Source organism: Saccopteryx leptura, chromosome 1, assembly GCF_036850995.1.
Source record: "Saccopteryx leptura isolate mSacLep1 chromosome 1, mSacLep1_pri_phased_curated, whole genome shotgun sequence".
Lineage (NCBI taxonomy): Eukaryota > Metazoa > Chordata > Mammalia > Chiroptera > Emballonuridae > Saccopteryx > Saccopteryx leptura.
The window spans coordinates 185,503,188-185,530,221 of record NC_089503.1 but is presented as its reverse complement, the minus strand read 5'-3'; the positions used below and the strand labels follow the sequence as shown (position 1 = coordinate 185,530,221).

Here is a 27,034-nt window from a genome sequence, read left to right as displayed (position 1 = left end):
CCATGTTGTGACCAGAGCCAGTCTAGCGCCTGAGGCAGAGGCCACAGAGCCATCCCCAGCGCCCGGGCCATCTTTGCTCCAATGGAGCCTTGGCTGCGGGAGGGGAAGAGAGAGACAGAGAGGAAAGCGCGGCGGAGGGGTGGAGAAGCAAATGGGCGCTTCTCCTGTGTGCCCTGGCCGGGAATCGAACCCGGGTCCTCTGCACGCTAGGCCGACGCTCTACCGCTGAGCCAACCGGCCAGGGCTCAGTTATTCCATCTTATAAAAGGACCTGTCCTTTTTCTCTCTCCTGCCTTTTTTCTCTTTAGTCATAGCCCTTGACCCAAAGTAATGTGGTATGTTGGTTAAGAATGTAGGATTTAGAGTCAGGATACCTAGATTGAAAATCTAGCCCCGTCATTGACTGGTTGTTTGACACTAGCAAATTATCCACCTTGTTTTCACATTTGTTTCATGGAATAACAGTAGTACATATGTCATGATTGTGGGAAGAACTAAATAAGATAATGTATGGGAGCATTGTACCCGCACACAGTATGCTTTCAGAATTATCACCTTTGTTATTCACCCCGCCCCTTTTCCATTTCCCTTTCCCCTCCCTTGGGTGACTGCATTGCCCTTGCTTTCTGTGATCTCTTGAACCATTTCTTTTCTGCTGACTTCCTTCCTCTTCTCATTGAATGTAGTAGGTATTTACCTCTAATTTGGTGTCAGCATTTTTCTCTTGTGATGGGGAGATTGGCCACTGGCTCTGATATCATATAGACCTGGGTTTCACTTCTACCTCTGCCACGTATTAGCTTTATCGCCTTGGAATTTAACTTGAATCCTTTCCAAGCTCAGGTTTCTGATCTGTAAGATGGGGGTTGTTGGGAGGATGTGAGATAACAAAGTTAGCAAAGAGTCTGACACACTGTAATTGCAGAGTGACTGGGACCTGCTGCTCCTGCTGTCATTTCTAGCCTGGCTCATCCACTTGATCTCATCCAGCTTTGTGTTTGCAGGTGCTATCACATCACATTGCAGGTTTGTTGGAACCTGCAAACACAAAACTGTGGACCCTCAATTCTGTTTCTCTAGTTCAGTTGCCTTCTCACACTGTTAAGGTGTACTTTCTATATGTCTTACTGTTGGTTTAGAGGTTTTATATTTGCTATGAAGCTAATCCCCATCATCTTTTCTCTGAAACTTGCTTGTTTCTGAATGTTTTGGAATTGTTTAGTTTAATATGCTTGTATACATATAACTGGGAATTGGTTTCATAGGTCTAAGGCTCCAGAAAGCCATGTGGACTCTGGTGGTGGGTTGATAGATAGTAGCTGAAACCACTGGGTTGAATGCAGTTCTCTGGAAGAAGAGTTTTGCTTAGCAAGAACAGTGCTAATTACAGCAGCCTTGGAGAAAACAAAACTCTTCATTAGTGGAGAAAGGGGAAGTGGGGAAAAGGGAGAGGGAAAGTATTTTTGAAAAAAAAAAAGAAAAGAAAGCAATCTGAGCCGTTTTAGAACCCAAGGAGGGCCTGACCTGTGGTGGCGCAGTGGATAAAGTGTCAACCTGGAAATGCTGAGGTCGCCGGTTCAAAACCCTGGGCTTGCCTGGTCAAGGCACATATGGGAGTTGATGCTTCCAGCTCCTCCCCCCCCCCCCTTCTCTCTCTGTCTCTCCTCTCTCTCTCTCTGTCTCTCCCTCTCCTCTCTAAAAAAATGAATAAATAAAAAATTTTTAAAAAAAAAGAAAAAATTTAGAACCCAAGGAGGAAAAGAGGTGCAAGAAAATCAGTAGCATCAAACACAGCAGAGGGTTAACTACGATGGGAACAAAAGACATGTATTGCAGTGGTGGGATTCAGCTGGGTCACGGTGGTTCAGCAGAACCGATACCTAATTTTTTGTTGACTTCCACAAACCAGTTGTTAAAATGGCACTTATAATCAGGGTTCTCTCTAAGGTGGGTGCCTGGGAAGCCAACTAATGTGGAAATCACAAATTTACATTTCTTACTCTTTTTGAACATTCATCTGCGCTACAGCATATTCTAAGCACCTGTGGGTAACGTTCATTCTGTCCATAAGTGGAAAAAATTGCAAGTGAGGATGCCAGTCAAGAAGCAATATGGACATATCTTTAATAACAGTTTTGTTGGTTTTTGTCAGATTATTTAATTTTTCATTAACATTGTAAATCTCTTGTGATATCTAGTTTTGTATACCTCTTTTATTGTTCCTATTTAAGTATTAAATACATGAAATTATAAACTACCTTTTGGTATATCATTTTTATACTTAAAATGATCATTAGGGCAGAGAACCAGTTAAATTATTTGAGTCCCACCACTGATTTACTGCTTTTATTAAAAAGGGGGGGAGGGTATAATTTGGGACTTTGCCATGGGGATGTTATTGGAATTATGAGAGCAAAAGTCAGCAGTGAGTTGAGTGTAACTGATAAGTAAAGAAACATAGGCAGAGGCCCTAGACGGTCTCATTAATGGTGTCTGTGAGTTATTAAATCATGGGAAGTAGGAATTCTGCATCAGTGAATCTAGGGTGAATCCTGAGAGTCACATTTCCAAGAACTCCCCAAACAATAGGGATGCTGCTGTACTGAGGACTGTCTAGACCAGGGGTCAGGAACCTATGGCTCGCGAGCCAGGTGTGGCTCTTTTGATGGCTGTATCTGGCTCGCAGACAGATCTTTAATAAAAATAATAATAACATTAAAAATATAAAACATTCTCATGTATTACAATCCATTCATTTCCTACTGCTCATGTTCATGGTTGCAGGTGGCTGGAGCCAATCACAGCTGTCCTCCGGGACAACACCAAATTTTTATTGGATAATACGTAATGTATGACTCACAGAATTACATTTTAAAATATGTGGCATTCATGGCTCTCTCAGCCAAAAAGGTTCCCAACCCCTGGTCTAGACCCACAGTTCACAGATTATGCACTGAGGTATTCTGGGGCACTGTAGCAAACTCAGAAGGGTGCTGCAGGATATGTTGAAATTTCACAGTAAATACTGTAACATCTCTTGGACACCACACATTAGATTGCTGTATAGATTTTTATATTAACTCTTCTAAAAAATTTTTATACTAACCTTAAATATGTAAAATTATAGTTGAATTGTTGCATTTTGGTGTCTCTAGAAGAAATTTGGAAAAATTATTTTGTTAATCATGGGCTTTGTTGTATTGGAACAGCGAGAAGCAAACGTCTTGCCACACAATCAGTCAATTAGCCAAATTAAGAAATTAGGAGTCTTTTAATTAGCTGGCTATGCAGACCACATGGAAACCTAAGTCGTTCAAATCAATAGGCCCTGAATACAGTTTGGGGCTGGCTTTTATAGGGAAAATTACATACTGACTGAGGAATGGGGAGGGGAGAAAGCATGGCAGTAAAACAAAGCATTGAAACAGGCTTTCTTACAATGTTTATCTATAGGGTTAGTTCAGGGAGAAACATTCTGAGAACATCTGCTACTCCAAGGCCACAGTTTGGGAAACCAGCCTCAAGGCCAATAGGGAGCAACTTACTTTCAGAAAAAGTAAGTTCTGCTAAAAGTCACTTTGTTTAAGACAAGGGTCCCCAAACTACGGCCCACGGGCCGCATGCGGCCCCCTGAGGCCATTTATCCGGCCCCCACCGCACTTCCGGAAGGGGCACCTCTTTCATTGGTGGTCAGTGAGAGGAGCACATTGACCATATCATTAGCCAAAAGCGGGCCCATATTTCCCATTGAAATACTGGTTTGTTAATTTTAATTTACTTGTTATTTATTTTAAATATTGTATTTGTTCCTGTTTTGTTTTTTTACTTTATAATAAGATATGTGCAGTGTGCATAGGGATTTGTTCATAGTTTTTTTTATAGTCCGGCCCTCCAATGGTCTGAGGGACAGTGAACTGGCCCCCTGTGTAAAAAGTTTGGGGACCCCTGGTTTAAGAGAAAGTAAGTTTGCCAAAAATTACTTATGTTACAAGCCTTTCTTTTCTACACTTCAGCTTTACCTTTGTAACAGTAATTTCAAAATCTTATCTACTATTTCTATAAATGCTTTTTCTCAAAAAAAAAATAATAATACTGCCCTGGCCAGATACCTCAGTTGGTTAGATCATCATCCCAAAGTGTAGAGGTTGCTGGTTTGATCCTTGGTTAGGGCACATACAGGAACAGCTCAATGTTCCTGTCTCCCTCTCCCTCCCTCTTCCTTTCTCTCCCTTCTTCTCTTGCTAAAATCAGATAAAAATTAAATGAATAAGTAAATACTACTATTGCGAGTGAGGCTTTTATTATCAGAATAGTTTATTCTGAGGTTCCCTGCTTTTTGTTTTTTTACTAAAATTGGGTGTTCATACAATTAAAAGGTAGTATCTTAATATGTCCTTATTTGAGATGCTTATTTTAAGCACTAAAACCTGGTGTTTTATAGTGATTAATAAAGTTTGAGCCTTTTTTTCTTTCCAGAGACAGAGAGAGAGAGTCAGAGAGAGGGATAGACAGGTATAGCCAGACAGGAACAGAGGGATGAGAAGCATCAATCATTAGTTTTTCATTGCGATACCTTAGTTGTTCATTGATTGCTTTCTCATATGTGCCTTGACCGCAGGCCTTCAGCAGACAGAGTAACCCCTTGCTCAAGCCAGCGACCTTGGGCTCAAGCTGGTGAGCTTTAGCTCAAACCAGATGAGCCCACACCCAAGCTGGCAACCTCGGGGTCTTGAAACTGGGTCTTCCGCATCCTAGTCCGATGCTCTATCCACTGCACCACCGCCTGGTCAGGCAAGTTTGAGCTTTTAAAGTAATAAAAATTACCAAGTACTATTTAATTTTGGAATGCATTTTTTCCAACTTTGTGATCCCAGTCATTTCTTTTCTTTGTTTGTTTTGTTTAGTTTTTTGTTTTTACAGAGAGAGAGAGGGATAGATAGGGACAGGGAGGAACGGAGAGAGATGAGAAGCATAAATCATCAGTTTTTCGTTGCGACACCTTAGTTGTTCATTGATTGCTTTCTCATATGTGCCTTGACCGCGGGCCTTCAGCAGACCGAGTAACCCCTTGCTCGAGCCAGCGACCTTGGGTCCAAGCTGGTGAGCTTTTTGCTAAAGCCAGATGAGCCTGTGCTCAAGCTGGCAACCTCGGGGTCTGGAACCTGGGTCCTCTGCATACCAGTCCAATGCTCTATCCACTGCACCACCACCTGGTAAGGCTCATTTCTTTTAATTCTGTTTGAAATACCTGCTTTGTGTCATTATAAAAGAAGTAATACAGAATTGGAAATTAGGAGACCCTGATTTTGCCCTTTGAGGTTCCCATCTCTAACTAAAGAGTTGGAGCCAAACCTAATGGCATCTTCCAGTTTTAAAATTTTAGAGTTTCTATTTAAATTTCTGCTATGTCAGAAATGTTGCCAGGTGGAACACACAGTCAGTCTTCAAGTTAGACTGGAAGACGTGGAGTTCAGATTCTTTTTTTAGAGCAGGAGTCGGGAACATTTTTGGCTCAGAGCCATGAACACCACTTTTTTTTTTTTTTTTTTTTTTTTTTTTTGTATTTTTCTGAAGTTGGAAACGGGGAGGCAGTCAGACAGACTCCCGCATGTGCCTGACCAGGATCCACCCGGCACGCCCACCAGGGGGCGATGCTCTGCCCATCTGGGGCGTCGCTCTGTTGCAACCAGAGCTCTTCTAGCGCCTGAGGCAGAGACCACAGAGGCATCCTCAGCACCTGGGCCAACTTTGCTCCAGTGGAGCCTTGGCTGCGGGAGGGGAAGAGATAGAGAGGAAGGAGAGGGGGAGGGGTGGAGAGGCAGATGGGCGCTTCTCCTGTGTGCCCTGGCCGGAAATCGAACCCGGGACTCCTGCACACCAGGCCGACACTCGACCACTGAGCCAGCCGGCCAGAGCAACACCACATATTTTAAAATCTAATTCCGTGAGAGCCATACAATATGTTTAACACTAAATACAAGTAAAGGTGTGCATTTTATGTAAGACTGACACTTTTAAAGTACAATAAGTCTCTGAATTCTTTCTAATAACATTGTTATGCTGTTGCTAACCGATGATGAATAATGTACTATTTACCATTAATGCAACTTCTGATGCTGCATGGTTTTGCTGATGGTTTTGTAGTCTGGTTGATACGTGGTGAGGTTAAGCTTCATGCAGGCTTTGAGACTTCCATCCATTAAACGTGATCGTAGGTTGGTCTTAACGTTCTTTAGATGTGAGAAAGACTACTCACATGCATACATAGAGCCAAACATTGTCATTACAGCAATACTCACATGCTGCAGTGTGTGGTATGTGATGGGAAGTGTGTTTGAAGTTTTGACAATCGGCTGGTTCGTGGGTTGAAGTTTTTTCATCTCTCCCCTCTTGTGTTTGCTCACCAACTCTGCTTGCTGTCGTGCAAGTCTTTCCAAATCTTCATTCAGTGACTTGAACTTGTTCACCTTCAGGTCTGAGGCCTTCAGGTCAGCAGCTTGTAGCTCAAAATCTCTTACGGAGACACCGGGGATGTAATTCAGGTCGGCGCTGTCCACTGTACACTCATGTGGATGAGTGATGAACTTAAAAAGACAAGTGCGCTCCGGAAATTCTCTCAAAGCATGCTTTCAATGACTGCAGGAGATTAGATGTGAAGCCCGCTAGCTGCTGGAGATCAAGATGTTGAGCAGGGTCACTTGCTGTGCATGCATCTTTAAACTCTCCCAGTTTTTCAAAGTGTAGTAAACGACCTGTTTCAATGTCAGCAATGAAGAGTTCCAGCTTGTTTTCAAATGCAAACACTGCTTGTTGAAGGGATAAGACTGTATTTCCAATGCCTTGCATTTTCACATTGAGCTGGTTCAGATGTTCAGTCATGTCCACGAGATAGTAAAACTTCAGGAGCCACTCAGTGTTAGCTAACTCAGGATGCTTGACGTTTTTCATTTCAAGAAAAGTCCGGATTTTGCTCAGACAAGCCACAAAATGGCTGAGCACCTTCCCTCTTGACAACCAACGCACATTGCTGTGCAGAAGCAGACCAGGATAATTATTCCCAACTTCATCCAGCAGTGTTTTAAACTGACGATCATTTAAAGCTCGGGCAACAATCAAGATGACCACCCGAATGACCAGCGACATCACCTCACCAAGCTGCTCACCACACATCTGAGCACAAAGCGCCTCCTGATGTAGGATGACATGAAAACTTAGGATGGGTCTCTTTTCATGTTCACAAAGAAGCGCTACTAATCCTCTGTTTTTCCCCACCATGCGTGGAGCACCATCAGTACACACTGAAATAAGTTAATCCATCAGTAGATTTTTTTCTTTAGTGAACTCAGTGAAAGACTTGAATAAATCCTCTCCTCTGTTGTCTCTTTCATAGGCAAAACAGCAAGACTTTCCTCATGTAGTGTGTCACAGACAGCATACCTTGCAGTCACGCTGAACTGGGATAAATGGCTTAAGTCTGTTAACTCATCCAAAGCGAGAGAAAAGAATGGTGCTGCATTTATGTCCTTCACTTGTGTTGCCTCAATTTCATTTGCCATTATGATGGTACGATCGTGAACAGTTCTTGCTGATAGAGGCATGTCTTTTATTCATTTGATTATCTTGTCCTCATCCGAAAAGTCATCAAAAAGTTCATTGGCAACATCAAGCATGAATGTTTTGGCATTCTCCCCATCTGTGAATGGCTTTCCGTTTCTCATAATTGCTAAAGAACCAGCAAAGCTAGCCGAATTCCAGTCACCTTGTTGGGTCCAAACACGGAGTTGCTGACTAGCTTGCAGTCTGCATAGTAGCTCTTTTTTTTTTTTTTTTAACCATTTTTTTTTTAAGGCCCCTTCTTATTAATTTTTATTTTATTTATTCATTTTAGAGAGGAGAGAGAGAGGGAGAGAGAGAGACAGAGAGAGAGACGGGGGAGGAGCTGGAAGCATCAACTCCCATATGTGCCTTGACCAGGCAAGCCCAGGGTTTCGAACCGGTGACCTCAGCATTTCCAGGTCGACGCTTTATCCACTGCGCCACTACAGGTCAGGCTGCACAGTAGCTCTTGACATGCGTTCTTCCTGCTGTCCCCTGCTGGATATTTCGATACAAATGTAGTATGGTGTGTGTCAAAGTGCCACTTTATAATTGACCGTTTCATCGATGCAATTTTATCATTGCATATGAGACACTGCAGAATCTGCTCTCTCCACAAAAGGAGAATTCCTCTGTCCATTCCTGCTGAAAAGTACAATACTCCTCATCTTTTTTCTTTTAGCCATCTTCTTCGTCAAAAGAGTTTCTGCAGTTAGCTAGCTGACTACTTGATTAAAAGGAGGGAAGCTTACTTCCTGAGCTCACAATGACCCGTGTACGTTATGCATTATCCAATAAAAATTTGGTGTTGTCCCAGAGGACAGCTGTGATTGGCTCCAGCCACCCGCAAGCATGAACATGAGCAGTAGGAAATGAATGGATTGTAATACATGAGAATGTTTTATATTTTTAACGTTAGTATTTTTTTATTGAAGATTTGTCTGCGAGTCAGATGCAGCCATCAAAAGAGCCACATCTGGCTCGTGAGCCATAGGTTCCCACTCCTGATTTACATAATGGTTGAGATCTCACCCCTGGTCAGACTATTTTGTTCTGTTTTTATTTTTCTTTCAATACTAAATTAAATGGCAGGCTAGGATGATTGGTGGTGGCACAGTGGAGAAAGCATCAACCTGGGACACTGAAGATATAGCCTCGAAACCCCAAGATTGCCAAATTGAGCTCAGGCTCACCAGCTTGAACGTGGGATTATCGATATGATCATGAGGTTGCTAGCTTGAGGCCAAGGTCGCTGGCTTGAGCAAGGGATCAGTGGCTTGGCTGGAGCCCCTCGGTCCAGACATATATGGGAAGCAATTAATGAACAACTATAAGTGCCTCAACTATAAGTTTGTTCTTCTCATCTTTCTGTCTGTCTCTCTATTGTGCTTAAAAAAATGCATACTAATAACATAGCAAGTTTGCCATTGCTATGTGAGCCTGTGTCTTACCAGTGGCTTCTCTGCATGGCTGGATGAAATCGTGTAACTCCCTGGGTGGGATTGAGCTGAGGCCTGGTCAAGATCTCCAACCTTGTGGAGAGTGGTTGCTCTGGCCTCCTCCTCAGTCTGTGGTTTGGTGGGTGAGTGGCGTAGACACACAGCCCTGCTTAGGAACCTGAGGAAGACTTGTGTGGGGCTGGAGAGAGTGCAGCCAAGGTTAACAAATTACAGGTCTCTGTTTTGACAGCCGAGCTAGACAGCTCAAATAGAAACTGCTTCACCAGATGGATTCCTAATTTGTAAAGTAACTTCATCAGCCCTGTGCTAAAAGGGAATTGAGAGTAGTAGGCATTATTATATGTCTCTAGATTACACAGCCTGTTGGGAGCACTGCCCTTAAGCAAGTTGATTTTTAAATATATAGTGAAGTCTTTTCTCTTGGGTAAGAATTAGGGCCCAATAAGGAAAGTAGTCTGTCTGGGGTTAAAGAGTCCATCATTCTCGGGCCATTTGAGGAGTAATTTGAAGCAAGGCTATTTATTACCTTTCTTTTCTTTCCTGCATTTTTCACATTCTTGTGGATAAGATCAGAAGAATCTTTTGGACTTTTTAAAACTTCAATTTATATTACCAATTAATATGGTTATGCTCTGCCTTCCTGTGCAAATAGTAACTACCTGTATTAAAATATTCTATAGGAACATAGTAAAAATGTTGAAATTGTTGTCATGTTATGTGCCAGAAGGTTAATAGCTAAAGAGAGCTTAAAAATCAGTAGAGAAAGAATGAATAAACCATTAGGAAACCAAATGAAGTATGTAAGCAATTAACAAAAGAGTAAATGGCCAATAAAAATATGAAAAACATTTACTTTTACAAATTGAGGTATGCCTAAAACAATAATATAAATTTTCACGTATTAAATTGAGCAGTTTTTAAAAGAATAAAATTTAATATCTAGGTTGGCTAATGAGTGGGAAGGTGTGTATATTTTTATAATGCTGGTGTATGTATAAGCTAATATAATCATTCTGGAGAAAATTGGGGGAATAAAAAAAATTTAAGCCTTATATGAATTTCACTTCTAGGAATTTAATTTTAGGAAGGTACCAAGGATGTGTACAATGGTAGAGCTTCAAAACTATTGATTACAATATTGTTTGTAAAAGCAAAGGGGTTTTTTTGTTTTGTTTTGTATTTTTCTGAAGCTGGAAATGGGGAGAGACAGTCAGACAGACTCCCGCATGCGCCCGACCGGGATCCACCCGGCACGCCCACCAGGGGGCCACGCTCTGCCCACCAGGAGGCGATGCTCTGCCCCTCCAGGGCGTTGCTCTGTTGTGACCAGAGCCACTCCATCGCCTGGGGCAGAGGCCAATGGCCCGGGCCATCTTTGCTCCAATGGAGCCTAGGCTGGGGGAGGGGAAGAGAGAGACAGAGAGAAAGGAGAGGGGGAGGGGTGGAGAAGCAGATGGGCGCTTCTCCTGTGTACCCTGGCCGAGAATGGAATCGAATCCGGGACTTATGCATGCCAGGCCGACGCTCTACCACTGAGCCAACCGGCCAGGGCCGCAAAAGGTTTTAAAAAAACATTTTAAGGAAGAAAACCTAAATGCCTTTTTAGTTCTGTTTTATAATATGTGTAGTGAAAAACAATTAGTAAAAAAATTAGTCAAAAATAATTTACAATGAGTCAACTTTTGACCCGTTGTTTAACTTTTCCTGTGACCAGGAAAGCAACAAAGCTTAATGAGCTCTTCCTCTAAGTGACTTTATTCCATAAGAGTCTGTCCTTTGTTTTCTTCTTTTCTCCCTACACTCTCTTCTTTGGCAATCTCTGGCAGCCACATGGCTTCAGCTGTCCGATATGAAGATGATTCATAACCCTGCACCTCCAGCCATGACTTCTTTTTGGAGTTCCAGACTTGCATTTCCAACTGCCTTTTGAACATCTCCACCTGGATGGCCTACCAGCATGGCAAATTCAGTATGTCCAAAAAATGAATTCCTCTGGCCCAAACCTTGTTCCCTGCTTCCATTAATGGTCTGTTGAGCTCAACCAGACACAAAACTTCTTAAACCATCTTTCATTCAGCCCTTTCCCTTGCTCTATCCGTGAGAGCACTTACCAAGTCTTCTGCTTGTCTCATGTTCATTACCCTTCTCCATTCCACTTTGCCCCCTCCTTCTTTCCACCCTTCCCAAGGCCCCTCCTCTATATCAGACTATCTCTCATTTCTTTTGTATATTGCAGTTATGTTCTGGCTGGTTCTTAGTGTCATTTTTTCCTGCCCCCTTTCCCAAATCTATTGCATTCTACTTGTCATGTTTCTGAAGCAGTTCTGATAATGTTGCCTCCGCCCCCAAACGATAGCTTCCCTCTGCTTATTGAATAAAGGTCGTTCTCCTTAGTAGGCAGGCAGGTTTCTCCACAGTGTGGCCCCTCTTTTCAGTTTTCTTTCCTTTACAAGAACTCGGTGCTTTAGCAAATCTGAATATTCCTTATCACCAGATATGTCCTATATTTTGCATTTAGAAGTTCCTGTATATGATTCACTCTGTTCAAAATGGCTTCTTTTCCACTTTTTAAGCTTATATTTTTTTTCTTATATTTTTTTAAGCTTAGCTTAGACACTGGTTCTTCTATAAAGTCTGCCATGAACCATCATAATGTTCTCACAGTACCTCCTTTTTCATCTTGTCTTTCTACTTGGAGTTAAGTGAGTAGTTTTCAATTCTGGTCCCCTGCACAGTTCTACTGCCCTGTGTGGACTAGAGGCTGGCCCAGGAGGAACTGCCTTTGTTCTTATCACTGTATCTTTTTTTCAGTTCTAGTTTTATTTTTGCCATGATAGGAATTTGAAAAATTTACCTCTCAAAACAAAGTCTGAGTTTATTTATAATGAGGGTTATACTGTATTTTTCACTACATAAGACACACCTGACCATAAGACTCACCTAGGGTTTTAAGGAGGAAAATAAGAAAAAAGATGTTCTGAACCAAATGGTGTGCTAAAATATTCTATAAAATACCATATTTTTCGCTCCATAAGACGCACAGGCATTTTCCCCTGCACTTTTTGGGGGAAAAAAGTGCATCTTATGGAGCGAAAAATATGGTATGTTATTTATAATGTTAAATTTAGCAAAACAAAGTCGAGATTTAAATGCATGTAGATTGTTCCCATTTTATAAAGTTTTTAATTGTACCTTTGGGAAATCAGATTTATGTAAACTATGCAGGTATAATTGAAATCTGAAGTTTTAAAAATTATTCCTATAGTAAATACCAAAGTGTTCTCAGTTCAGTTCTTTATTATTATTTTTTACTCATTTTAGAGAGGGAGAGGAGGAGAGAGAGAGAGAGAGAGAAGGGGGGAGGAGCAGGAAGCATCAACTTTCATATGTGCCTTGACCAGGCAAGCCCAGGGTGTCAAACCAGTGACCTCAGCATTCCAGGTCAATGCTTTATCCACTGCGCCAGCACAGGCCAGGCTCAGTTCAGTTCTTTTGGTGAGCCATTCTTCCCCTTTCTGAGCTTGTTTTAGTAAAGCACGAGGTAGGCATAGTGGTGGGTGAGTACTTTGGGGTTAGGTGGAGAAGAGAGATCTAACAGGTGTAACTGGAGAATTGGAGAACCATACATGGTACATCTGTATGTGGGAGAGTTGAGCATCATGCATGAAGTATGTATCACCGGAGAAGGTGGGTGGTCAGCTAGGAACCTGTGTTACCAATTTCATCTGAACCCTTCAGAAAGACTAAACACAGCCTTCCTGAGCCAGGAATTAGGCAAGAGTACAGTCCATATCTCACCACTGCCACTTAGAGTCTCTGTGACCTTTGACAAGTTTTTTATTCTCCTTGTCGTTCAGTTTTCTAATATCTAAGATGATGAGATTACTTGCATCCACCTCATGAATTTGTTAAGACTCAGCGAGATAATCCGTGCCTGGCTTGTAGGAAGTGCTTACTAAACATCAGCAATCAGTATTACGAAGGGCCGTGCTATACACTAAGGCAGTGTATTTTCATAGGATAAATTTTCAGATAGTAAACCATTTCCTCTCATTCAGGGCAAAAACAGTACTTTGATAACTCATAAAATTTTAGTTCTCTTAGCTTTGAATCATCAGTGCTTTAAAATAATTCAGTTCAAATGGGATTAAAAAAAAAAGTTTCCTGGTTCAACTTCAGATTGAATACAAGCCTTCCAATGCCAGAAATAAATGTCTTCAGATTCCAAAGAAGTATTCTAAACCTCTTCCTTCCTTTTATTCACAGAGTAAAAAGACAAATTTATATGTCTTTTTATCTTAACGCGTCCTCAGTCATATATATTTTCATATCAAAAAGGAAAAATACGGTTGGCTCAGTGGTAGAGCATCGGCCTGGCATGCAGGAGTTCCGGGTTCAATTCCCGGCCAGGGCACACAGGAGAAGCGCCCATCTGCTTCTCCACCCCTTCCCCCCTCCTTCCTCTCTGTCTCTCTCTTCCTCTCCCGCAGCCCAGGCTCCATTGGAGCAAAGATGGCCAGGCGCTGAGGATGGCTCTGTGGCCTCTGCCTCAGATGCTAGGATGGCTCTGGATGCAACAGAGCAACGCCCCAGAGGGGCAGAGCATCGCCCCCTGGTGGGCATGCTGGGAGGATCCCGGTCGGGTACATGTGGAAGTCTGTCTGACTGCCTCCCCATTTCCAGCTTCGGAAAAATGAAGAAAAAAAAAAGAAAAGAAAAAATATAGTATTTCATTGTTTTGCTTATATTTAGGCTTTTCTCAATGGGAAATTGAAATACTTAAAGTTGGTGTTCCAAAGAGATGGCAGATATGGGATTCTATAGTGATTTCAGTATTCTATAGTGGGTGACTGCACTGTTTCTTTTTCAGGCAAATGTCAAGACTCCTTTGCTGTCTCCTTCCCAAACCTTCAAGAGCATATAGTCGTGGCTAGTCCTGCTGTTCCTCAGGAAGGACACAGGACAATAGGAGTCTCACTTCAATCCCTAACAAATCTCTAAACATGGAGATATTATAATTTTTCTTGATAGACTTTGATATATTTTCCTATCCTCAGAATTAGTACATCTAACGTGAATCACTTGAAATTATTTTTTATATATAGGTGGGTCTTAGTCTATTTGGGCTAAAACACCACAAACTGGGTAGCCTTATAATCAGAAGTATATTGCTTACAGTCCTGGAGGCTGGGAAGTCCAGGATCAAGGCAACCATGAGTGTCACCTTCTGGTTGAGGCTGCCTTCCTGGTTCGTTGCCAGCAACTTCTTGCTATGCCCTCAATGGGAGGATGGGGAGGGGTCCCTCCAGAGCCTCTTTCATAAGACACTAATTCCATCCATGGTCTCCACCCTTGTGGCCTGTGCACTTCCCAAATGCCCTGCTTTGAATACCTGGGAGAGAAACAAACAGACCATAGCAGTGCACTTGTCTTATAGTAATCTTTTATATAACTCCTAGAATGAGGAAGCTGTCTTCTTAAAAGTTCTCATTGTGGCTGTCTCCACCCCAAGGATCACTATTGGTCACCTTTTATGTCCCTGCTTTTCAAGATTTCATTGTCTTTCTACCAGGTTCACTTTGCCTAATAAAATACCTTGCTGTCACTTAACTGTTTCCTGCATTTGTTATGTGCCTACTGTTTGCTTTTCTTCCCTTCACTTTTCCAAATCATATCTATCCTTTAAAGATAAGCTTAGGTCCTATGTGTAGCTCAAAGCCTTGGTCTGTTATTTTATCCCCCGTGAGTAGTTCCCTTTCCCAGAATCCGTTTGGTTTATTATTTGTTACCATTTGTTTTTTGTGCCCAGTTTTTTCTTTCTTTCCAGTCCAGTCCTTTCAGACAGAGACATGCTGACCCTTTTTGCAGTGTGATTTGGGAAGTAGTCCATAAGTATTTTTAAATGTTGCTATGACTTCTAGATTAATAAGACATTAAAGCAGGTAGAATCACATTTAGAATGAATTATCAGTCACTTTACCAAGAGATTAAGAGAAAATAAACTGAATTTACTAAAAATATTGTGAATAAGAGTATGTTAGACTCTTCTGCATATTAAAAACAAACTAAGCAATATCAGACTCATTTTTTATACAGGTATGTAGTAAAAAACACCAAGACAGCAAAATTGCCAATTAAGAAATATAGAATGAATATTACAAAACTGGAAAGGCTGTGCTACATTTAAGAAACTTTAAATTTTGATAATCTAACCACCAAAGCTAAGGATAACTTTGTTAAAATCTGAATTCTGGTTTAACATAGTAGCTGCCAGATTTCATGAGACTTATGTAAAAGTACCTTGTTACGTTTCTAAAATCGCAGTGAGGGCATCTCAGCATACACACGAATTACTAAATGCAGTTTACTGGATCATTATTAGGCCACACAGTGATTGAATGAATTCATGACTCTTCCAGTTGTAAGTTTTCTACAAAATTCCTCTTCACCACAATCTCTAAGAGTTTGGCTCTTTCGGGTCTTTGATTTTTCATGACAGTCTGACATTTTTGGATATGGGGGCTTTTCAGTGATCTGGGGCTCTTCCTGCCAGAGCAGAACAGCCTTGCTTCTCCCTGATGAAGGCTCACTCTTACCTTCATTCCAGCACTTGATTGTGGTTGCTGGTAGGCTTTCTAGTCCGCTGGTTCACATTAAGGTGTTCTGCTCTCCTTTGTGCAGTTATAAACTGGGCTGTTGCCTTTCCTGGAGTGGAGAGGGCAGATTAAATGCAAGCCCTGCTGAGCACTCCCCCCCCCCCCCCTTCTTCCTTCCTTTCTCCCCATTTGGCAGAGTCGCTCTCACCAGAGCAGAGCTAAAGGGATGTAGGGAACACCAGATAAGGCTCCAGTGGTAATGGCCAGCTCAAATAATACATTTAGATGGAGGTAATTGAACTATAACAGGGATTATAAAATTTAATTAACACAATTGTTTAAAACTTCTCTTTTATGGCATCTTTTATTTTCTTTTAAATCTCACTTGGCATTGAAATAAAGGAAACAGATAAATGCAGTCCCTAGTTGAAAGTTCTTTCTCTGTGTCACCCCATTGGGTCACCACTCCCATGAACAGCATGTAGCCTTAGGGCTCTAAGGAAAGCAGTATAAAGTGACTGATGCAGACAGATCCCATATTGAGGCATAATCCTGGTGTCTTCGGTTGTGTTCAATTCTCAGTTTGGCTCATCGTGTCCATTGCTAAGACTCCTTTCCTCCAAAACTACTCTTTACCTGGTGTTTTCATTTTAGTAAACAGTTAACTCCATTTGTTCAGTTGCACAGGCTAAAAACCTGAGAGTGACTTCTGTACTGATCAATTGAATAGGAATTTTTAAAATTAGCATTTATAATTTATTTTTATTAATTTAATTACTATTTGATAACTCTGTACTAATTCTTTGACATTAATACTGATCCATTAACTGTAATGCATGAAGACATTGGAGAAATAGAGGATTTCAAGAATAACTGGTAACCTTGAGCATCTTTGTTTTGTTTTCTTTGTAATTCTCACATTTTTTTAATCACCCAGTTGATTATTATGTAAGTTATTTGGTGCTTTTTATTTTGAGCATCTCTTCCACCTTCATGTTTAACACTCAATAATCTTTTGAATGACATTTTGTTAAAATCTGAGTGAAAAAAATGACTTTCTGATTTGAAGAAGGATTAGTCACATGCTAATTTGTCATTTAGCCTTTTTAAAAAATCACTGGCATAATGAGTTAATGTTTAGAGTTGACCTAATTACAATTATGCCTGTCCAAATTGGTACTATTCAGAGACAGTGTCATGTGAGAGTTTGTGAGAGCGATGGTAATGTAGGTGTTCTGCATTGAGCTCAGGAATGATAGAACCTTCCATGCAGCAGGACAGAACTCACTGGATCATGACTGTCAATATGAATAAAGATCATAAAAGTGGGTCCTGCCATCCTTCTGGCCATTGGGTTTTAAGCAGGGGCACCTGACTTGTGACAGCCAGAATGTCCGAGGCGGTATTGCACCCTGCTCCAGCAGGGTCACCTCTCCCGTTGCTGTGAAGCAGGAGTCACTAGGCCTTCCTTGTTTGCCCACGTGCCTTGTAGTCTTTAAAACAGTGTCAACACAGAGTATCTTCACCTCTTCTTATCTAAAAAATGTGGTTTTTATTAGAAGAATTTAAGTCAGAAGAGTCAAAAATCAGAGAACTCTTCTATAAGCTGTTTTTTATTCTTACATGGACTTTTAAAATCATCATTATTATTACTGTTACTACAGGCCATGGTTGCTTGTTATCCAGGCAATGGAACGGGATACGTACGTCATGTTGATAATCCAAATGGAGATGGAAGATGTGTGACATGTATATATTATCTTAATAAAGACTGGGATGCCAAGGTATGCAACTTAATTAGCTTTTTTTTTCTCACGGATATTTTTTTCTCATAAGTATTAGATTCATACCTTTTTTTGGGTAGGACTGTCTTTAACACATGTAACAGTCAAATTTCTTTCAGGGTTGTTTCAGTCTTTGGTATTAGGAGTGGATTTTTGTAAATGGGACATATACTAATATATCTCAAAAAGTAGATTTCCTTATTTTTAGATATTGAAGTGTTCGTCCAAAATTAAACTTCTATGAAAGTGTCTTTTAATAGTTTCTATAAGAACACTTATACGAATGATTGTTTTATAATGGCTCTTTGAGGACAATTATGTATAAGTAATTTTTATGGTTTATATTCTACTTATCGCTTTATTCTTTGCATTATTGTAGAGAAAAGTTATCTAGCATTGGGTTGTTGGATTGAGTACTGGAGGCAGGATCCCTTCTTTCTCTGATTATGGAGAAACTGGAAGTTTATCAATACTGACAAATCCTGCAGAACCAATTAGAATGTACAAGGAAGGCAAAAGTAGGTTTACAGTTGTGAGTGCATGGAATAGTTTACTCTTGTATTATTATTTATTAATTATTGTATTATTTGTTTTTATTATGAAAACCTACTTTTGCCCAACCATGTATAATACATTTAACCTCTCTTGTTTTAAACATATATATTCCCTTAGCACTAGCTTGAGTTTCACTTATGTTTCAATGATTTAAACTTTAGAAGCACGTTACATATTATTATTGCATTGGAGGTGGTATAAACTTAATTTTTGGTTGGTTTAAAAGGATTTTTTAAGATTTACTATTTTTGAAGCAAAATATTCCAATAGAAAAGTGAACATAATGTACAGGGTGTCTGTAAAGTCATGGTGCACTTTTGACTGGTCACAGGAAAACAACAAAAGACGATAGAAATGTGAAATCTGCACCAAATAAAAGGAAAACCCTCCCAGTTTCTGTAGGATGATGTGGCAGCATGTGCGCATGCGCAGATGATGACACAACACCATGTGTACAGCGGAGCAGCCCATGGCCATGCCAGTCGAGATGTGGATGGTACAGAGGCAAGTTCAGTGTGTTCTGTGGCTCGCTAAATTCGAATCCGTGACCAAAGTGCAACGTGAATATCGGCGCATTTATAACAAAGCGCCACCACATAGGAATAACATTACTCGGTGGGATAAGCAATTGAAGGAAACTGGCAGTTTGGTGGAGAAACCCTGTTCTGGTAGGCCATCAGTCAATGGTGTGTCTGTAGAGGCTATATGGGATAGCTACCTAACAAGCCCTAAAAAATCTGTGCATGAGCCCACATCAAACTGCACTGAATAGGTATGAAACTGGGAGAGTTTTCCTTTTATTTGGTGCAGATTTCACATTTCTATTGTCTTTTGTTGCTTTCCTGTGACTGGTCAAAAGTGCACCATGACTTTATGGACACACTGTATATGGCCCCATGGGTTTTCAGAGTCAACATACCTGTGTAGCCAGAGTAATTTTTAATACCTCTTCCCTTCTCACACACACATATACACACAAATAGAGACCACCAAGTCTTAAATGTACAAAACCTAATTTTGTCCTAAAAACATACACTAAAGTGTAGGATGTGCTCACAGTGCTCCTGTCATCTTCTCTGTGCCGTTCTGATTTAAGGACTTTCCTCTGTCCTAGTCCAAGTTCAAAATGCAGGTAAGTTTTACTGCTGAGTAGAGTTTGAGACACTGTCAACAAACATGGCTTTTCTGTTATAACTTTCAAATTTTGAAATAGAGAAATAAATTAGGTCATTCAACTTGAGCCAACCACACATAATAAATTGGTGCTACTTTGATTAAAACTTAAAAATTTCCCACCCAGATTTTATGAATATCTGGAAAGCTGAAACACATTGATGAGCTCCTAACTTCTATATATTTTTAGGTCCTTTCTAGGTCAGTATTTTAATTTTGATATGACTTAACCAAAGCCATTAGTATATGTATATCTTTTTAAATTAGTACATAAGCAGAACAAAGTCCTTAGCATTGTTGTATGTAGAACTGAAAACTCCATTACAGTATGTGCCGAATGTGAGTAGTGTGTCAAACATTTTTCCTGGGTGCTGGAAATAGAGCAGAAATAGAATCAGCCCTCATAGAGTTTGGGATCCAGTGGAGGGTCCACGTCAGTAGACTTGGTTTTGCCAAGTGCAGGACAGGTTGCTGTGGAAGCACATAGGAGCCCCACCTAATTCAGAGGTTAGGGATGGTTTCCCAGAGCAAGATTGGACACTTCACCTATCTCTTTTTAAACATTTTCAGCAGACCACCTGATATTCCCAGTGACTCCAGTCAAAGGGGAGGGTCCAGGGGGAAAGGAGTGAAGACATGTTCTTGCATGAGTGCCGCGGGAATCACTGAGCAACGCGGAACCTGAGGAAGGCGGGCAAGGGTACCAAGTAGCTTGAATTTAACTTAACTTAGGAAAGAGGCTGATCAGTAGCTTCTCTAACTGTAGATAATAGGAATAGGCTCAAATAGCTTGATGTTGTGATCAAGGAACTATGAAAGTTCCTTTCAATTTAAGAGTCTACCTACATAGGAGTTTAGTTTTTTAAGGGTAAAGATCTGCTCAGTTGGGTGGTTTTTGCCTCGCTTTAATTCCCCCTTGACTGTAAATACCATAAGGACAACATTTGTCTGCATTATCCCCTGCTCTGCACTCTGGGCCCACCTCCAGTCCCAGAACAATAGATACTTAGTTTTAGAATGAGTAGGTGGGTCCATCTAATCCCAAATGGAGGAGGATATACCTTGTTTATTTGAGTAAATAGTAATACTCCTTTATGGATGGAGTCCAGTTTTATAAGCAGGTAGTCATCAGTGTGTCAGGCTCCATCTGGAAAGGAGGGCTTCTGTTTCTAACAATGACCACAGTGGTGGTGGTGATGCTAAGTGATGACACGTTCTGCTGATACACTGAATTCTGTGTGTAAGAGGTATTAAATTTGTGACCTATTAATGATCTTTTGAACTTTAAAATACAGTAAACTATTTATTTGACATACTTATTTATAGTACAGGCATACCTCAGATATTGCGGGTTTGATTCCAGACTACCACAGTAAAGCAACTCACAATAGAACTGTCATAATATTTTTTTGTAAAAAAAAAACAACACTACATCTGTGAAGCACAATAAAGCGAGATATGTCTGATTTAAACGATGATTTGAAATGTGTACATGTTAAGAGTAGGTTAACAAGTCATTAGTATATGTAAATAAATGTTTACTAACTTAAAACTTCTAAGAGTCATTTTATGACTTTGGGATTCAGATAATATTCATATGTTTCATAAAGTATTTACAAAATGCCTAAAACAGGAGATAATTTTTTTTGTATCAGTGCATGTACTTGGAATCTCAGCTTACCTTCAGACCTTATTGATTGAGATATATCTGAATAATCCAATTAAGAATTTTGATTCATTGAAGTGAGCTTCCCCCCCTTCCTTAATTTAATTTTGTAGCATTCTTGGTTATTCATACTTAGATATTTGGCTCTTTTCCTAGGTAAGTGGAGGTATACTTCGAATTTTTCCAGAAGGCAAAGCCCAGTTTGCTGACATTGAACCCAAATTTGATAGACTGCTGTTTTTCTGGTCTGACCGTCGCAACCCTCATGAAGTACAACCAGCATATTCTACAAGGTAGTGTTCCTTTTAAGAAACAATTGGTAAGAAGGGGATAGATAAGATAAACTTAACTTTTCTAATGAGTCTCTTCCTCACCTATCATGCTTCAGTTATAACTTTGAATTTGAATAATTTTGTGAGGTTTATTCGCAGTTAGCACTAATGTGACCATTAGCACGGCCACTCGGTGTGCAGTAAGTAGAGGCACAGACCCTTCCATCTTTCCAGTCCCGTCACCTTGTTTCATCCATCCTGTGACTTTCTGAGAGTATAGTTGGCCCTTGACCAGTGGTGGATAAAGAGGCACAGATGACACCCCCCCATGCGGTTGAAAGTCTGTGTATAACTTTTGACCCACCCTCAAAAAATTGGACGACTAATAGCCTTTTGTTGACCAGAAGCCTTAGTGATAATACAGCAGTTGATTAACACATTTTGTATGTTGTGTTTTTATACATAGTCTTACAATAAAGTAAGCTGGGGGAAAGAAAATGTTATTAAAAGCATAAAGAGGAGAAAATATTACAGTATTTTTTGAAAAAAAAATCTGCGTGTTTACTTGGAATAGAAGGAAGATAGAGAAGGAAAAAGGAGGCTTTTTACAAGGTGGTGAGAGGGGAAGACAAAGAAACAAGGTAGAAAATGAGAGAGTAGAAAAATAAGAGGTGACTGGGGAATGAAAGTGAAGAGGAAAAAGACTAGAGAAAAGAAAGGGTGGTTGTTTGGGCGTTAAGGTTAGAAAAAAGCCTTTAGCTTTAATAACAACATCTCTTTTTCTTCAAGGTTTAATATTCTAAACCTATTATGTTTAATGTATGCTTTAATTTTTTTTACTGTTTACTGTGACACAATTAAAATGTGAAGGCTGTTAAAATGGAAGATGTTACAGACGTAAAAATATTTGTAGAAAAATGGCACTGTATATTAAATACCTATTTTTCATTATCAAAAGGATTTTGAACATCATGATAGTGAATTTCTGGGATGCAGTTACTCAAATCTAGTGAGAGAAGTATCCCCTCAGACATTGGGAGTAGTGATGTTAGACCAGCTTTTCTTTTTTTAGACTTTATTTATTCATTTTTAGAGAAACAGGAGAGAGAGAAGGGGGAGGAGCAGGAAGCATCAACTCCCTTATGTGCCTTGACCAGGCAGGCCCAGGGTTTTGAACCGGCGTCCTCAGCAATCCAGGTCGACGCTTTATCCACTGCACCACCACAGGTCAGGCTAGACAGGTCAGTTTTGATAAAGTTCAGATTCTGAAGACTTCGTGTCATCTCTCCCTTTGTATTGTTCCTTTCTGAGCCATGTTACCTGTAGCCCTCATCCATATAGTGAGGAGCAAGCCAAGCAAGGTGTGGCTGGAGCCTGTAAGAAGCCAAGAGTGAACGCAGGTCCTGGCACGTACGCAGCATGCGCCTGAGTCCCATCTTGCCCCTCGGTGCCCAGGGCCCAGTTCTGCCCCTGCAGCTGCCTTGTAACCTTTTCTGACCTAGAAACCACTTCATAGACCTTCCTTTTCATGGAATCTTGAGTATGGTCTGGTTGTATCCTTTCTAGATAAAAGAGGTAGCAGACATTTTTAGGTAGTAAATAAATGCCGGATGATTGTGAAAGATGAGTGCTGCAGGAGTTTGGTATTCATTGTTGTAGATGGGTCAGTGGTCCAACAGAATGAGGAGCTCCGCTGGACTGGGATGCCATGCAACAGGGAGGGCAGCAGTGTCAGTAAGGCCCTGGGAGAAAGGACAAGACTGGTCCAGTTTCAGTGCAGACAGTAGCACGAGAAGGATTCCTCGAGTAGATCAGTAGGAGGCAAGGGGGAAATGCAGAGGGGAGCTGGCCAGGTATTCAGAACTCTGATTTCTGAGTAACTGAGAGTTTGGGGCATGAACAAGAGGGAGATAAAACCATGTCTCTGTGCCCTTTCATTACTATGGCCTCTTGGAAAAATAGAAGAATCTGTAGTAAGAAAGGCATTGGGAAGAGCAGAATCTGGAAGTCAGGGGGCTGGACCATGACCTCAGCTCTGTCACTCAACCAGTTGAGTTTTGAGTGATCTGTAGGCCTGAGTTTCCCCAGGTGTTCAAACTCTCAGACGGACTCTGCTCTGCCTTTGACTCTTTACTTCAAATATGTTACATGATTTAGCTCTGTCACATTGACTGGCTCTTCATTTGATGAGTGTTGGTTTCCCCAGTGAACTCTGGCCAGTACCTGCAAGACACGTGTCAAATTGCGGGATCTACTAAGGAACTGATCAGAGCGTGCTGTCACTCCCGTAGTGTGTGTGCGTTTTCCCCATAACTGGTACCAAAAGGTCTAACTGTGTACTTCATAGTATTTCATAAACTAGAGATGCCTCATTTATTTGTGGAATAAGTTCCTGATAAGTGAATTTTCAGTGATAAAGTTTACCTAAACTTTATGACTAAATATAGTATAATTGTTTCAATAAAATTCTAAAAAATTCTTAGCATAATTTAAATCTTTCTTGATGACTTGAGGTTCAAAATTATAAATATCCATCATGATTCTTTGCTGTAATATAGTGATGTCCTCAGAAGCTGTGGAGACTGTTGGTCTTCCCATCACTAAAGAGCCCTAGGCCTCAAGTCCTTTTCTGTTTCTCTGCTTTCAGAACTCATGCTGCTTCTAGTTCAGCAGCTGTGCTCTTTCTTCCCTTTGCAGTGTCTGCAAAACAGATGATCGGTAGGTTCAGTACACACTAAGGAAGTCATAAAGCTCTGGCCGGGTAGCTCAGTTGGTTGGAGTATTGTCCTGCTATGCAAGGTTGTGGGTTCAATCCCGGTCAAGGCACATGCAAGAATCAACCAATGAGTGCATAAATAAGTGGAACAAATGATATTCCACCTCCTTCCTGCCCCCCTTCCCCGTCTCCTTTAGTCTCTTTCTAAAATCAATAAATTTTTTGAAAAGTCATAAGAAGTCAGCAGCTCTGTAACATAGTTTTAGCTACTCTGGCTCTCTGCTATGCTCTGGAGCATGGATGTTCCTGGGTGAGTGGGTTGCTCATTCATCCTCTGCTAACATTCTGATTGAGACATTATTTTGATATTACACGTTTTCATAGACCATTGCAACAGCATATCACTCATTTTCCCCAGTTTGATCACTGATCATTCTTACCCTGTTCTAAATTTTCTTTTAGGTACGCAATAACTGTTTGGTATTTTGATGCAGATGAGAGAGCACGAGCTAAAGTAAAATATCTCACAGGTAAAGAGCGTGTGGGGCCAGGGGACACTGGGCAGACAGTGCTCACAGCCCTTGTTGCATCAGGTTCCCTAATTACCTTGTTTAAAAGAGGACTTCTGAAGTTATCTTTATTGTTACCTTTAACGAAAAAAAACTGCCAAAGGTTAGAAAAGTCTGAGGCAAAGAAGTTTGAGAAAATAACTCCTGTACAGCCGATTTTCCTGTGATTATCCTTTTCAGTCACAGGCTGCTCAGCTCCTGGTGACTACTATCTGGCTTCCTCTCATTCTCCCCTTACAAAGAAGTCATAGTTTTTCCTTTTTAAATTCACATGCTCTAAAGAGCACGCCAGATCTTCCACATTGAACATGGACACAAAGAAAATGGATGCAAAGGAAATGAATGGAAATGCCAGAATGAGGAAGTCAGACAGGTGTGTAGAGGCTGGGTTGGCCGGTAGAGGCCCTAGGTCAGCCCTCCAGTACTAAGCCTGCAGGTGCTTCATGCCGTGCTTGGGCCCCTATCAGGGACTGTCTCCTAGAGCAGGTCTCAGTTTTCCATCTGGTGGACCACTTACCTGTCTGTTCTTTAACCTCACTTTACTTCTCCAAAAGTCTGCTCAATGTTCACAGTACTGATGAAACTAGCTCAATTTTTATGAACCATTGATAACCCCAGATCAACCTTTTATAAAACTATAAAAATTGGATGTTCCTATGGTTTTGTGTATTTTTTATGTCATTGTTTTGTTGGGGTTTTTTTGTTTGTTTGTTTTTTGTATTTTTCTGAAGCTGGAAACAGGAGAGACAGTCAGACAGACTCCCGCATGCGCCCAACTGGGATCCACCCAGCACGCCCACCAGGGGGCGATGCTCTGCCCCTCGGGGCGTCGCTCTGTCGCGACCAGAGCCACTCTAGCGCCTGGGGCAGAGGCCAAGGAGCCATCCCCAGTACCCGGGCCATCTTCGCTCCAATGGAGCCTTGGCTGCGGGAGGGGAAGAGAGAGACAGAGAGGAAGGAGAGGGGGAGGGGTGCCCTGGCTGGGAATCGAACCCGGGACTCCTGCACGCCAGGCCGACGCTCTACCACTGAGCCAACCAGCCAGGGCCTATGTCATTGTTTTTGGCAGAAGCCCAGTAATGTGCTTTTAGTGATGCAGAGTACACTACTATTTTGTAACAATTCAAATGACTTTTTAAGTAAAAAGACAAATCAGTCTATGTAGAGAATGGGTTTTCCCTTTGAAGGTTAGCTCACTGTGGTTCATTCATCATAGTACAGTGCCGAGGCTAGCTTTGGGAAGTGCAAGTGTGAGAGTTTTCAGATGGTATTTTGTTTGCAAGGTTGAAACCTTGTGCACACTGTTAGAAACTCGTGGGAAGGAGTAACAGAAACTGGTGCTTAATGAATGAATGGTTTGTTTTACCTTGCAGGTGAGAAAGGTGTGAGGGTTGAACTAAATAAACCATCTGATTCAATCAGTAAAGACGCCTTATAGAGAGACTTTGATCCAGCAATACCCTGCTTCACCTACAGTACTTGTTGATGCTGTTTGTTAACTTGGGACTCCAAATAAATGGGATAAAGAAAAATAGACAACCAGTTGGCATTTTAATAAGGAAACAGGAACAACGTTTTTGTGTTGCATCAGAAAGAAGATTTGACCGTGTGGCTTTGTACTACATGACTGACTCCAAACCTGTGATCGCTTATGGGAAGAATATAAGCTATCAGCTGAAAATGTATTTCCACCTGGACATGAAATAAGTGCCCGAGGTAGAATGGTTTCATTCTTATATTTTGCCAGATCTGTCATCTAGCTGAGTTCATTTCATCTCTCCCTTTTTTTATATAGTCAAGTTTGAATTTGAAGTAATTTTTGTATGATCAGGTATAATTTATCAAAACTGATTTAAGAAAAAAATTACAATATTATTCCCCAAATAGCATCAATCTATTTTTGTAAACCTCTCCGTACTATTAAATCTTGCCCAAAAAGAACTCTTATAATGATTGTTGCCAGTGACTGATGATTAATTTTCTTTTTACTTAAAATAAGGAGCACTTTAATTACCAGCTGAAAAATCAGATTGTTTTGTAGTCCTGTCTTACACTAATTTGAACTCTTAAAAATTGCTGCTGTTTTTTGACATCTTAATAATGAAACATAACAGTAAAACCATCACCACTTACTATCAATAACTCTTATTAGTTCCTGTTTTATAAGACAAAATGCACAATAATAAAAATACAGTTTTATATTTTAAGTTAAAAAAAATACAGTGACTGGCACTAAATGAACTTGAAGCTGTCCTCAGCGTCAGGTTCCTGAGACAAAGGGCTTTCTTTAGCTTCCAGGGGTTGCTCTACAGCTGTAGGCGGCCACGCCCCATCCCCAAGGCTTTCCTCTGGCTTCCCTTCAGGTCATTGCACCTCCAGTTCTGCTGTTATGTTTTCCTGCTCCTGTGGCCCATCTGGCACATCAGAGCCTTGTTCCTGTTGGCCAGCCCCAGGGGTGCCAAGGGCCTGAGACCAACCTGTGCCATTACATACAGACTTGATGCCAGCTACTCAGACGCGTTCCCCACGTGTGCCGCTGGCCTTTTTATCAGTGCTGAAACATGTTTGGTTAGCTTGAAAAAAACAACAGAAGTGGATGGAAAACAAAATAATTTTATTTTTATGTTTTGTGAGTTTTCTTTTTTAC

General features: G+C 40.9%; 1 protein-coding gene across 3 annotated transcripts in view; it reads left to right on the top strand.

Annotated features, from left to right (window-relative positions):
- The window catches only part of EGLN1 (egl-9 family hypoxia inducible factor 1), a 61,993-nt gene extending 34,960 nt beyond the window's left edge, over window positions 1-27,033 (top strand). Inside the window, exons 2-5 of one of the 3 annotated variants that reach the window (XM_066383162.1) lie at window positions 17,317-17,436; window positions 20,987-21,123; window positions 24,281-24,348; window positions 25,761-27,033. In XM_066383162.1, coding sequence (XP_066239259.1) covers window positions 17,317-17,436; window positions 20,987-21,123; window positions 24,281-24,348; window positions 25,761-25,825 — 390 coding nt within the window. In that variant the 3' untranslated portion in view covers window positions 25,826-27,033. The remainder of the gene's footprint in view (window positions 1-17,316; window positions 17,437-20,986; window positions 21,124-24,280; window positions 24,349-25,760) is intronic. The other 2 variants (XM_066383181.1, XM_066383171.1) reach the window with 2 other exon arrangements.
- Window position 27,034: the final 1 nt, after the last annotated feature.